This window comes from Zootoca vivipara, chromosome 5 (assembly GCF_963506605.1).
Source record: "Zootoca vivipara chromosome 5, rZooViv1.1, whole genome shotgun sequence".
NCBI classification, from domain to species: Eukaryota; Metazoa; Chordata; class Lepidosauria; order Squamata; family Lacertidae; genus Zootoca; species Zootoca vivipara.
This window is the reverse complement of record NC_083280.1, coordinates 64,884,388-64,899,115: the sequence shown is the minus strand read 5'-3', so window position 1 is coordinate 64,899,115 and position 14,728 is coordinate 64,884,388. Positions and strand designations below refer to the sequence as shown.

General features: G+C 44.7%; 1 protein-coding gene across 1 annotated transcript in view; it reads right to left on the bottom strand.

Moving 5' to 3' along the window:
- Nucleotides 1-5,890: 5,890 nt before the first annotated feature.
- Nucleotides 5,891-14,728, bottom strand: part of HTR7 (5-hydroxytryptamine receptor 7) — a 46,139-nt gene continuing 37,301 nt past the window's right edge. Inside the window, exon 3 of the mRNA XM_035138523.2 lies at nt 5,891-8,787. Within this exon, the coding sequence (XP_034994414.2) occupies nt 8,034-8,787 (754 nt within the window). The 3' untranslated portion in view covers nt 5,891-8,033. The remainder of the gene's footprint in view (nt 8,788-14,728) is intronic.

Sequence of the window (14,728 nt, the reverse complement as noted above, 5' to 3'; positions counted from 1 at the left end):
AACAACTAACAGGGACAAGTTGGCAAAGTCATCGGGTTGGCGAGCCCCTCGCAATAAGGCACACCTGAGAGGGACCTCCCTCGCCATTTCAGGCATGCATCAAACTGATTATTGCCTATGCAATCTTGTCGTCTTCTCTTCCCCCCCCAAAAAAAACCCCAAAGAAAATGGTTTATTTGTACACAATGGTCATCGGTTCAGTTGAAGAAAAGAAAAGGCGATCAAAAGAGATGTCACTGTGTTCCGCTGAAGTACATTTAATACAATATACCAAGCTCACTGACTATCTTTACAGTATCCCCTTCCCAAGAAGACCCTGTGTGTTTCCTGAGCCCATCACATTCTCCTTGCAGGTTGGATCTTCAACGCTGTTCCTTGCACAGCCGTGCCTTGTTCGTTATATGACTGTTTCATCTGCATCCAGTCATAAGTCATGGCTCTTTTTTCTTGAGTAATCAGAGCTCCTCCTGTTTAAAGAAATAAAAACCACAGAAATATATCAAGATGAACGTTCTTTAGCTTATAATCATAGCGTACAGAAGAAGATTCCCTGTCCCTTCGGGGAGTCCTATGAGGTGTCAAGGATGGGCATGACAGGTCATAGGAGACTTTTTAGAACCGGCCCTTTGAAAGATGGAGGTCAAGTAGAATACAGACAGAATTTGGTTGGTTCAGAAAGCAAGGTGGGATCAACAGGAAGCCTTCTCAGAATTGTTCAAGAACAGGTGAAGTGATCTAAAGGTTAAATGGATAGGTGAGAGACCAATGCTTAGGAGACAGCTATCACTGCAGGTTCTGATCAGAAGTTCCCACTTGATGGATGTGTTCCTTCCTGATTGATTTCTGGAATGCTGGGGACACTCACAACACAACACAACACAACACATGTGGGGATTATTTGTCTAAGGTAAAAATCAGTCAATTGGGGTTTTCTGAGCGATGACTGCCAGGGAAAATGCAGGAGGAAGGACAAAGGATAGAGCTCCAATGCTCCTGACTCACCCTGCCAAACATCAGCTCAGAAATGTTGCAGACCTTTACTTATCAATGGTCTCAACCCCATGCAAATGGGGAGTTGCCTGTGTGTGTGTGTGTGTGTGTGAGAGAGAGAGAGAGAGAGAGAGAGAGAGAGAGAGAGAGAGAGAGAGAGAGAGAGAGAGAGGTAGGATTCTGTAGGTGTACTGCAGGCATGTCAAACCTGCGGCCCTCCAGATGTTTTGGCCTACAACTCCCATGATCCCTAGCTAGCAGGACCAGTGGTTGGGGAAGATGGGAATTGTAGTCCAAAACATCTGGAGGGCCACAGGTTTGACATGCCTGGTGTACTGTATTGGATAACAGTGGTTCCTAGGATTTTTTGTAAAATGAAAACAAGAAAGCAAACTACAGAACAGACTGAGACAAAGTTATGGAGAAAGGAAGCAAAATTGCTTAGAAACAATCTCCCCAAATCCAAAATAAGTTGACTTAATTGAATTTACAGATGTTTCCTAGACCTCCTTCCCCCAGGACACACACACACACACACACACACACACACACACACACACACACACACTGGTATCACAACCCACATTATTCAGAAGGACTTTTCAGAGGCTGGGGGGTGGGGGGACATAAACAGGTTCAGAGAAGAGGAGGAAATGGGAAACTTTCCTTCTGTGAATTTCAAGTTAATTTGCTTTAAGATCCGCACCTCTCATTGCTTCATAGCATGTCATTAATGATCAATAGATTAAGCCTTAGCCTATTCCATGTGTCTTATTACGTGTCTTATTAGAACCACTCTCCTTCCACGAACTTCCTTAAATGTATCTTTGGATGCAACCCAGGAATCCCAATTGTGTGTTTGCCCTGTAACGTTAATGAAAGGGTTACATTTTTCAGAGTATTCTATATACCTGTTTTCCCTCCAACTGTACTCCAAGAATAGAAATGCACCTACTTTTGGCGGGGGTGGAATAAACATCCCAAGATGGGCATTCATTTAGGGAAAACAGTGGTCCTGGAAGCACCTCCTCTTTGCTAATTGCCCTGCACCTATGCTAAGCTCGACAGTCAGACGTTTGGAAGCTCGACAGTCAGACGTTTGCACTGCAAGGCACTTAAACTTCTGATGTGGACACTTATGAAATGGAAGTACTTTTCTAGCTCTGTTTACTGACATGCACAATGCAACACTGTCACAATAATGAAAAAAGACAAAGGCCAAATCCTGCCACTTTCTCCAGTGCTGGTTAAAAAAAAAACCCAAGATTGAGCTGAGTCAATGTGGAGGAGTATTTGCAGTTTCATGTGCAACAATATTTTTGATCACATAGAATCCTTTCACACACACCCCATATGCAACAGAGGGGTATTCTTTGTCCTCGAGGCAACCGAGTATTCTGTCAGTCATTCAAGCCTACCAATGGTCCTTTGAAGGCGGAATTCATTTCTCTCTGCTTACTTTCTTTTTCGAGGAAGCAGAGCAGATGGCATGCATTCTCTGACAGAGGGCAAGTGTTTCACTGCCCAACAACCCAGCCACTTGGATGTACAGATATTCAGGATTTAGCCCTAAGGGTAGGACTACATGCTACAGCAGCTACACTGAAAATGAGGCTTCCTTTTCTCTCCATAAACATCTGGTTTTACATGTGCTGTGCCCACAAAGTCATTACAAAGTGCATTTTCTTTCATCAGCGTGTAAGTTTTGAGTGGGCTAGAGAAATGCACACTGCAATGATGTAGGGATATGGGTTAAGTTGAGTGAAATGTTAAAGCCAGAGGGGTGGATGGGAACAAGAGTCAACCCAGGGATGGTGTGTTCAGCAGCAGCTCCATGTTCTTTGTAGTAGTGTGTAGTTTTGCCCTAAAGAACACAAACAAGCAGACATACCAGCGGGGGGACAACCCCATTACATACACACAGTATGTTCTTTGATACCCCCATCGGTCTAAGCATTCTACTCTGGTGGGGAAGGGCAGGAGGTGATACACAACCAAGCACCCTGAAGGGTGAAGATTTGCAACAGACGTCCGAATACGATGCACACAGGGTTTGGCTTTCATTTTATTAGAAAAATAGAAAAAGCTTAAGTTTTGAAATCAAAACGAAAATAGGCATTAGAAATGAAATTAACTAACCATGTGGTTTTATCCAAGGTCAAAACTAGTTTCAGAAGGAAGGAATAATAAAGAATAAAGGTCAGTAAATGAAACAAGAAGAAATGGACCAAAAAAGTACTCTTTTTTGCTGTTTTATGTTAAGAATGACTGGCCATTGTTGTTGTTGTTGTTTAGTCGTTTAGTCGTGTCCGACTCTTCGTGACCCCATGGACCATAGCACGCCAGGCACTGGCCATTAGTAAGAACCATATGTTTGCCTGTTAGAAATTGAAATCTGTTCTTATACAAAGCTTATCATTCCAGAAAGAACAAGCAGTACAGTTAGGTAACTTTGCATTACTTTACTTACTACTGGTACTGAAAATGTGGTATAAGCCAGCCCTGCTGCTTTGGAAATTTGCCTACTCTAGATCTCTTACAACTCTACGCATGTAAACCTGCATAGGGTTGGGCTGCAAGTTCAATGGGACTTACTCCCAAGTAATGCATGCAAATGACTGCAATCTTTTACAAAGGACAGAAGCTGTCCCTTCTTGGAAAGGCCTGGTCAGCAACCCAGGCCTGAGCCCAGCAGAATCAAACAGAGGATGAGGCCAAGGCTGACAGCCTCAGGAAGGCAGCAGCTGTAGGTTACAAGCAGAACATTATGGATGTAAGGCTGAGAAATTATAAAAAGAGGCCACTGCAAATCTGGAAGAACGGGCCTTTCCCAAAACTACATGGACAGTATGTTCTTCTTCGGCTGCAGTTCTTCTGCACACCAGGATAGTCCAGGTTTCCAAAAGGAATGATAGAAGGAGCTGCAATGTGGGCTGAAACAGGTTCTTTTTCATACAACATGGGTTATTTAGTTTCCCTACTTTCCCCAAACTATCTTTGAATTAAACAGTTTGGCTTGTTTACCTCAAGAGCCAAAGCATGAACTCCGCAGGATAGTAGGCGCTGGTAAATCCTACCTTTAGGACCCACAATGAATTTTGAAGCTCGGCAGGAGTCATTTAGCATTTAAAAAAAAAAGAAAATAACCACTGCGGTCTTCCCCCTTTCCTGCCAACAAGTGCCTCCGATAAAGCAACGGCTTCATCCATTTAATAAGCAAATCCTCAGCTCAGCGACTGCCAGCAGCAGATTTATTTCAAATCATTTGGCACGTCTCTTACCCTGAACAAATATGGAACACCATCTGTGGAGTGGAAAATCAAAAGCTATGCCTGCATGTGGTCTAAACAGCAATGTAAACAAATAGGTGGAGATACTTTGAAAAATAAATGTGGAGAATTTCACCAGCATCCCCACTTGCGTCTACATACTTTCCAGGTGATCTTTCTCCATGATGCTAAATTTTAGGGTGGTCCACCCAGTGGCAGGGTGGAGTTGAAAAAAAAAACTCTTCCATTTTATGACAGGGGTAGGAAACCTTCAGCCTGTAGGGGCCTCTGTCTGGCACCCAAGACTCTCCCAAGGTCATTCCCTCCCAGTGGCCCACTGCTCCACACCTTCCTCAATTGCTTTTGCCTGGTTGGAATGTTTTTCCTGAACTGCGATAATGGTTCCTGCTTAACCGGAGGGGTGTGTGTGTAGAAACCTCTGGCTTTTGTACAGCTGGACTAGAGCCTACTGTATGAGGATAAGTCGCATCCATTGTTTCGCTCCTCTCTGCCTCTGACCCTACCCTGCCACTCACATACAGAGCCCGGATGGTTTCCCACCAGGAAATGTGGCCAATGCACTGGAAAAGGTCCCAGAACCCTAGTTTTATGGTGTACCTCTCCCTGGTATCACTACAGACGAAGGGTGGGCTAGAAACCCTTGTTAATAATAAGCGCACCAATAGATCACTGCTGAGGCACACCCAGGATTGTGAGGCCTGAAGAGATTGTGATGGTGCCTCTTCAAGCATTGCCATTGGCTGTGGACTTTTGGTGACATCTCAAAAGCACAAAGAAGGTGAGCGAATACAAAGGTGAGCCAAGCGAAAGGTCCATTGATTAAGGTCCTCTTCCTCACCAGGACACAGCGGGGACCCTGCTGTGGCATGCCTCATTGCTTGGTCTTCTTCCATGTGGAGGAATCGAGTGGGCAAATGGAAGGTGGTGGTCATAATAGGGCAAATTTGCTTGCCGAGTGGGATTGCAACCGAGTGGAATCCTGGGAAGGTGGCTGATATCCCTGGAAGGAAGCTGGCCCCTGTCTGGCAAGGGACCTAGCAGAAGCTGGCAGATGTTGGTGGATGGAAGCCAGTGGAGTTCGCATTCGGAAGCTGCTAGATGCCATAAGCAGGCTGATGTTTGCTTGGTTGGAGCTCATCTTCAGAAGTCCGTTAGTACTAATGTGAATGAGTGGAGCATGAAAGATGAGTGCATGAGTCCGTTGGCATTCTTCATGAAGTCAACTGGCATGTGTTTGTTTGTGTGATTGGATGTGGTCGAGGCAAATCTTGCGTGTATGTGCTCGAAGGTGATGTGTGGAAGGAAAGTGGTGGATATTCATGAACAGATGAAACCTGTGGACGCTGGCAGGCTGAGTTTAGTGGCTGAAGTTGCCAGGCAGAAGGCAGCAGGAGTGCCCGGGCGATGCTGCTGGATGGTAGCCATGCCACTCATTGTTCCCAGGATCCCCCACCCCCACCCCGCTTTCTAGGGATGTCCAAAGCTAATGAGGTTTTCTCAAGACCACCCATGAAAGCAATGCAGAGAAACTGCATGCCTTAAGGAAACCAACTTGTGTTTCTAAATAGACGTCTTTCTAAATACATATTAGTGTTTGAAATATTTATTAACCACCCTTCGTCAAAATATTCCAGAGCAGTGCACAAAAGTATAAAATAAAACTAATGCAATAAAACAACAGTAAATAAATATATCAAAATACCACAATGCAAAAGCAAATCCCTTAATGGATCTTAATGGTAGACATTCAGTTCAAGGGAGAAAAACTGATCCTGATAGGAATATACGCCCCAAATGGGGGGGAAAAACAAAACAAAAGCAAATTCCCCCTGCCCCACACCCCCAAGAAACCCTACCTGGGCAAAACATAAAACAAAAATGATCTGGAAGCAACAACCCTTACATCACTCCTGCCATTGTTCATCATGTTCTGCTGCCTAGTGTTACTTTCGCTTGATAGCTTTCATGCCCCCAATAAGGGGGAGAGGGAGAGCACAATAACTTCCTTTCTCTAGAAATATGGCTAAGTGAGAGAGCACACGGGGCCAATTTTCCTACAAAGAAGCAGATGCTCTCAGCAAAGTCCTGCCAATAGACCACCTGAGCAAACACCTGAACAGATCACACGGGCCTCATTCCCACTAACAGCAGAGGAGGGAGTCATCCTGTTCCTTTAACTACACAACATGGGCAGAGGGCTGTGCAGAGAAGTTGGAATGTGCAGTCAGGCTTTTGAGACCACTGTGCTACTGAACAGATTGTTCCCCAAATGCAGGGTAGCACCAGAAATGGCCCAGCGGAGTACCAAGTTCTGCTGCCAAAAGGAAAAGAAGAGAGAGAGAGAGAGAGAATGATATCCTAGTGCAGGGGTAAGCCAACGTCATAGCTTCAGATTTTTTGGACGACAACTCCCATCAGCCCTGAGCAGTATGACCAATAATCAGGGATGATGGGAGTTGTAGTCAGCAGCATTGGCTATCTATGCCCTAATGCAAGTGTGCATGTATTTGTACATGCCTAAAAGGGCCGTCTGGATCACATCATATACAATTGGACTATGGAATCTGTGGCCCTCCTGCTGAACTCCAGCTCCCATCATCGGTTACTATTGGCCATGCTGCCTGGGGCTGATGGGAGTTGGAGTCTAACGCCATCTGGAGGACCAAAAGTTCCTCACCCCAGTTATACAATTCACCCTGTTGTCTATGTTTGTCTTTCCAATGTTTTCAAATAATAGTAACGTATCAAAGCTCTCAAGATAGCACTGCTTCTTTTCGTTAGTTTCTCAACTTCAATACAGGATCAGCAAGGATTTGGGTCAAGGTCCCAGGGTTCAAAGATGCACCTTTTGCAACAGTTAGCCTCAGCGGACCTGGCAATCCCAAAGCCACTTATTATTCTATAAAAAAAGTTTTTGGGGCTGCCCCAAAGTAAATAATGTTGAGATTCCACTCGTGGGCTGTGATCAGCAAAACCATTGTTTATTTGGGGTCCATCTGTCCTACGAAACGCTTATGCTTTCTAAACGATTGTCAAGTTTAAACTTCAAGAAACAGTGGAAAATATGCCTAGAAGACACCAAGCAGGCATGCACCTAATCATTCGGACAAAATGCTCCATGGATCATTCACCAGATTTGGCTGGTAATCTGAGGAGTGCAGGAAATAACAATGGGAGCCAATCAATGGCAGCATCCAATCACAAAGTAGAGCTTTAAAAACAACAGCTATGTGCCCACAACTATTAGGCCTGACGGCTAGTTTGTGGTTATGGTCTCCTGGAAAGAAAGAAAAAGTATAAGCAGCTACCAAGTTTGGAGTAACACAGTTTTGTATAGCTACACACTAGAAGATCTTCAAACAGAGATCCTAAATTAAGATTCTCAGTATCTTTAAAAAAAAAAAACCCCACCCTCTTCACATACAACTGCTTTAATACAAAGAATTTTGGTACTGGGGTATCCAATACTACGATGATGCTAAGCACTCACAGGTAAACTTATTTATTTGTTATTCTGTCTTCCTGGGGCAACTGTAGTTGGGTAGAGAAAGGGAACCCTAATTCTTAGCATTCTCTCCAGATTTATGAGGGGAAAGCCACAACAGACTGGGATAAGACTGACAGAAATCTTCAACTAAAAAAGGAATAATCTGCAATCAGACACAATCATTCTTATCTGTATTTGGTGTTACTTGGAAGAGGAAGCTTACACAAAGAACTAGCAAATAAGTGTAATAAAAAGGCAAAATGACCTTACAGAACAAACTCTGGCTTTTCAGCAAGCTTCAGGGCCTCATGCATGCCTGCGGCCGATAGCTTACGGTTGATATTCCTATATCTGCATTGCAGCAGGTTGCGATAGGTTGTCCTCAGGTCCCGATTGAAGAAGGCATATATAAAGGGGTTGATGAGAGAGTTTGCATAACCCAACCAGAGAAATGTCCTCTCGACCCACAGCGGGATACAGCTGCAAGACGTCCCGCAGATAAAGGGCCTGGCAGTGGAAAGTATGAAAAACGGCAGCCAGCACACCGTAAACGCCCCGACAACAATCCCCAGGGTGGTGGCGGCTTTCTGCTCCCTCTTGAAGATGGAGATGTTCTTCCGCTCGTGCTTAAGCAGCCGCGAAAAATTTGTGCACTCTTCCGATTCTTTGTGCAGTTTCGCAATGCCGTTCGCCGAAACGACCCCTTCGTTTTCTTCGGGGCGGGGGAAACCGGCGAACTTATGTTTGGCCGCGCTCTTCTTGGCGGCTTTGAAGATCTGGTAGTACATGAAAAGCATCACGGACATGGGAATGTAAAACGCCACCGCCGTGGAATAAATGGTGTAACCGAAGTCTTGGCTGATGAGGCAAACTTTGTTGTCGTTGATATTCTGAGCCCAGCCAAAGAGGGGCGGCAAAGTAATTGAAGCCGACAGCAGCCACACGCTCAGGATCATTTTAGCCATACACTTCCCATTCTGCCTTACGGGATAGGTGAGAGGCCTGGTGATTCCAAGGTACCTAGAAAGCAGAGAGAAAGCAGAGTTAGTGTGCCTTTCGTTAGTTACAAAGTTTGCGGGCAAAACCACTGCTGTTGTAACTTGCTGCAGGGAGCCCCACAGGTTGAACTGTAGCTAGTAATACTAATTTGGCCTGCAGACAAAAGATGAAACAAGAAGTTTGCATTTTATACCAGCCTGGTTCTTTAAAACACACCATTTCTAGGGTAACTATAGCAAGCAGGAGAGTAAAAGGTAATGCATGCACCAACCAAATTTTATTCTCTTTTGCATGAAACAATTCCAATTTTTGGTTTCTTTTGTGCAGTTTTTAAAGTGTGCTTTACAGCAACCTGTCTTCAGGTGTTTGGTCTAATGGCTCAAACCAGAGAGGGAGCTAAAACTCAGAGTTCCCTGGGAAGAATGATTAATTTCAGGCCCAGGACACACGCTCCCCAATTCTACCACTCAGGTGAGCTTCCAGTAAAGGAGACCACACAATTGAATGGGATTGAATCAGGCCACAACTTTATTGACTATAGATGAAGTGGTTTGGCATAGGCATTGGGTAAGCATTTATTTCCAGGCTGCCTACCGTAAATGACATCAGGGTCAACCTGGCAGCGGGGATTCCTATGACTTACATCAAATAGGAGGATCCCCACCTCTAAGACAAATGGACAGAAGCAACTCCATCACGGGTCTCTTTAACAGGATACCCTATTTCTGGAGGGGAAGGCGAGGGTACAACCCCCCCTCCAACCCCAGCTGAGGTTAAAGGTAAAGGGACCCCTGACCATTAGGTCCAGTCATGACCGACTCTGGGGTTGCTGTGCTCATCTCGCATTATTGGCCGAGGGAGCCGGCGTACAGCTTCCAGGTCATGTGGCCAGCATGACAAAGCCGCTTCTGGCAAACCAGAGCAGCACATGGAAACGCCGTTTACCTTCCCGCTGTAGCGGTTCCTATTTATCTACTTGCACTTTGACGTGCTTTTGAACTGCTAGGTTGGCAGGAGCAGGGACCGAGCAACGGGAGCTCACCCGTCGCGGGGATTCGAACCGCCGACCTTCTGATCGGCAAGCCCAAGATCTGTGGTTTAACCCACAGCGCCACTAAACCACCACTAAACCGCCACTCGAGCCAAAAGGCTCACTGCCAAACCCCTAATCTGCCGCCAAGATTTTAGGCCCTGTGATATGTCAGACAACCAGATCTCATTTCCCTCCCCCGACAAGTGCACCCCATCTGACCGGTATAGGGGCTCTCAATCAAAAGTAATGTCAGGGTGCCAAATCACCCTGCCATTCCACTGAAGGACGCTCTTGCGCACTGCCCGATTGGCTTTCTTCTGGGCCCGGTTAATGCCCACAGGATCGGGGTTGCACCAAGTACACCTCTCCAAAAGTTCAGACCAACAGATTAGGGTGGCAGGATCCTCGATAATTGCCCAGGTTAGGTCAATTCTCCACTCTGGTGGAGCCAGAGTGACTGACAGGCAACATTTGCTCCCGTTCTTCTTTCTGCTAAGATAGACAAGGACAAAGCTGAGATGAAGGACAGCCAAGTGCCACTCCTTAGAAAAGTTGAAAGTAAGAAGGCAGGCAGGTGGGGGCTGGCTGAGGCTGGTGGGGCAATGCCAGGTTCTCCCTGATGGATCAGTCTCAACTTGTTCTGATTCAGGAAGAAAGATTGGGTCCGGTTTTCATTCCAAGTTTGGTTTGTGTTCATTCTCCCTAATACTTCTGTGGGCTCCCCCACCCCCCCAAAAAACCCATTTCAAACCTTGCCTTTAAAAATTTGCATGTCGGTGGAGTTGGGGTTGAGGGGGTTGGGGTGTGATTCTTTAAAGCAGAATAAAGCAACAGCTTCAATGGAAATATTAGTCTTTGGTATTTATAAATGTTCTAAATGCGGCAAAATCAATTTCAAAGAGAGTTAAATGTTTTCATTCTGCTTAAATGAATAAAGGCATTTTGCAGCATTATCGAGTCACGCTTCTTACAGGGACTATTTTGGAACACGCAGATTTCTTCCACGGTTTGATTAGCTTACAATGACTTGAAACAAAGGAGCATTCCGTGGTCATTTCACTGCAAGAAAGGCATGCTTGCTTAAATTCTCATATCAACGGTTTCTATGTTAAATAAAATGCGTCCAAGTGTTTTTAGATTCCATCCCACCCACAGGATTAAAAAGAAGCTTTACAAGATGGAAGAATTCATGAAGCTAGCACCATTTATAATGCTACTCAGCAGCAGGTGGGTAACCTGGCGTTTTCCATCTACAACTACAAATCCCATAATCTCTGGCTGTTGTCAATGCTGGCTGGCGCTGATGGGAGCTGGAGTCCAACAATATCTGAAAAGCCACAGGTAAGCCCTTCCCTGCTGTTAAGGAAAGGCAGCTTTTGGAATAGGGTAAGAATAAAACAAATGCTAATACTTCATCTGCAGTTCCACATGTTTCTCGACAGTTTTGCCATGACTGATGGGACAGTTCAAGAGTTTGGAATTATGCTCAGAGGGAAAGCAGCGCCCGTCTGTCCCTGCAAAAACAACCAAGAATCTTATGGCACTTTATAAGCTAAGCCAATGTGATGCCATCTAGATGTTTTTTGGGTTCCCATCCCAGCCAGTGGTCAGGAATGATGGAAATTGGGAGTCCAACAGCATTAGAAAATCACCAGGCACCAGGCACATTTTGCACCTGGCTGAGCCTAGGGCTTGCCGATCGGAAGGTCGGTGGTTCGAATCCCCACAACGGGGTGAGCTTCCGTTGTTTGGTCCCAGCTCCTGCCAACCTAGCAGTTCAAAAGCACGTCAAGTGCAAGTAGATACAGTCATACCTCGGGTTGCGAACGTGATCCGTGCGGTAGGCACGTTCGCAACCCGCAGCATTCGCAACCCATAGTGCCACTTCTGTGCATGCGCATGATGCGATTCGGCACTTCTGTGCATGCGTGTGACGTCATTGTGCACTTCTGCGCATGCACGAGCACTGAAACCCGAAAGTAACCCGTTCTGGTACTGGACCGCAACCTGAAAACGCATGACCCGCAGCGTTCACAACCCGAGGTATGACTGTAAATAGGTACCACTCCGGCAGGAAGGTAAACGGCGTTTCCGTGCACTGCTCTGGTTTTGCCAGAAGCGGCTTAGTCATGCTGGCCACATGACCTGGAAAAACAGTCAGCGGAAAAACGCTGGCTCCTTCGGCCAGTAAAGCGAGATGAGCACCGCAACCCCAGAGTCGTTTGCGACTGGACTTAACTGTCAGGGGTCCTTTACCTTTACTTTTATCAACTACTTGAGGCCAAGCGAAGATGCCCAGGGACCAGAATGGCACCCGATGTCTCCACCATCAAGAGGTGGATGCCTGGAAATCCTTGGATCTTGACTGTTTTCACACACTAGCAGCACATTAGATACATTAGAATTTGGCTTGGGGTAGTAAAATGTCCCCCAATGCTTTATTTTTTAAGTTTCTGTTTAGGAAGGTTAATGAACATCTAGCCTTTTTCTAACAGAGATTTATTCATTTTTTAATATTGGAGGGGGTGATGATGGCCATTTGAATTGAACGCAGACGCAGCTTATTATTGCTGCATATTGATTGTATCCCTGTATTATACCTGTACAAGCTCAGAGATGAACCAAGTATAAAGGTTGACTTAGGAATCCCAAAGGAGGACCTGGCTCATAGTCCCTTACACCCCTTACACCCTGACACCCTGCGTTATGCCAGAGGTCCCAATGATGTAAAAAAAACCTTGAGAAGGAGACATTGCAGGAAGACAGAGCAGCCTTGCAAAATGAAAACATTCCCGGCAATGTAAAATGAAAACATTCCTAGCAAAGGATTCTCTTATCAGAAGGGAATGATGCACAGGAGCCAGCCAGAGATAAGTAATTGACGACACGCATAGATGATGCAGGAGGGGGGAAGGATGCGCAGACCACTATAGTCCTGTTTATGTTACCCATGCCTTTGCGTCAATGTTTCTGACCTTTTGCCTTGGCGTCTATGCTTTAGAATCCTTGCGTCTATGTTTTAGGAAAATATAGTCAGGAAAAGTGTATAAGAATCTTTGCAAATTTGTGTCTCTTTACTCCTGTCGTGAGCTTGACCACCAGGAGTCTCTTAAATTTAAGAATTAAATTCTTTCTCTGGATTCAAACCCCCCGGTGTCATTATTGGCTATCTCTGTCCTGCCTGGGCGCAACTTAAAGGACCCTTAGTAGCTGATAAGGCTACATTTTAAGTGGCCAAGGGTTAAAAACGGTCCAATTTAAGGTCAATCATATGTATATTATATATTTCTGAAGTGCCCACCAATGAAAGTTAATGCATTCAGGTACTTTTGAGAAATTGCACAAGCAACAGAGCGACGTGATGATTGAGAAAGACATATCAGTGCAAAACTATATTGGTTCCACAAAATATGCTATTTGAAATAAAAATATATTTATCCTCATAAAAATACATCAAACTAGTCCCACTAATACTTCTATTTCAGCTGCAAGATAAAAACAGCATCAATCTTGTATGCCTCAGACCATTCACCTCAATATATACATTTGATTAACCTTGAAAATTAAGATTCTTCTTTAACACAAAGTAAATAATTCAGTTACCTACTCTGCAGGAAGTGTGCAGAATGACTGAAAAGAAATGCATACATATATCAGTAGGCATAAGGAAGAATTTTCATTTATTTATTTTTCTGCTTTTTAATAAGAATCTACCTCATTTGCAGTTATTGAACCAATATATGAGCTGAAACACCTCTATCCTTTGAAATTCACACTTCTCCCAATTTTGCAATGCAGTTTTCCTACCATGCAGAAAGTACAGAAAATGCATACACTGTATTAGGGGGAAATGTGCAGGAAAATGCATATATTGGTGGAAATAATATAGAAAAATGCATTTTATATATTGGAGAAAATTGCTTGCAAAAATACATTAAGTTAATCAAAATTGCATACAAAGATATGTGTATTAGGGGAAATTTGCACTGAAACACTGTTGAATTTTCATTAGGGGTAGGGGCTTGTGGGGGGGGGAACCACAGATTGCTGCAGAAATGTAGAGCGCTGTGTTTAAGACTGGAAAAATGAGAAGTTAAGCGAACTAAAACTGGCAGATATACCAGCCCCTTTGCAGAAAATCACTGGGAGAGGATCTGCAACTTGACACATTTTCTCCCCTCCTAAAGAATCTTAGGAACTGTAATTTACCCCTCACAGAGCTGCAATACAGTCGTACCTTGGAAGTCAAACGGAATCCGTCCTGGAAGTCTGTTTGACTTCCAAAATGTTCGGAAACCAAGTGCGGCTTCTGATTGGCTGCAGGAAGCTCCTGCAGCCAATCGGAAGCCGCAGAAGCCCCGTCGTACATTCGGCTTCCAAAAATATTTTGCAAACCGGAACAGTCACTTCTGGGTTTGCGGTGTTCAGGAGCCAAGAACTAAGCTGTTCGAAAACCAAGGTACAACTGAATATATTGATTTACAGTATTTACTTCATGAGCTTGAGAGGCACCTTTCTTCTTCTTTTATTCACCAAAACCAAACTAGTGCCCATACCATCACAAATATTATGTTCTATGGGATGGTGTGCTTCCTGGACTCAGGACGGTGCAGTCAGTGCAAGCACGACTACCTAGAAGTGTTCAAAGTGGAAATGTAGAGTGAAGCATACCAGAATTTGTCACCACTGCCTGGTTCTGAAGTCCAGCCAGTGGAGAGAGACTCTTTGTTTAGGCAGCTGATAAAACCTGGACTGGAATACCTCCAGATTCTGATGCAATAAAACCAAAACGAAGTATCAAAGCAGGCCTTGCAAACATTTCACATAGGGGAGCTTTCCCCCCCTCCAAATCTCAGTTTTTAGCATCAACTCCATCATCAGTATTTTTCCCCACTTTCCTAATTTTAATATGATCTGCGTTGATGTCTT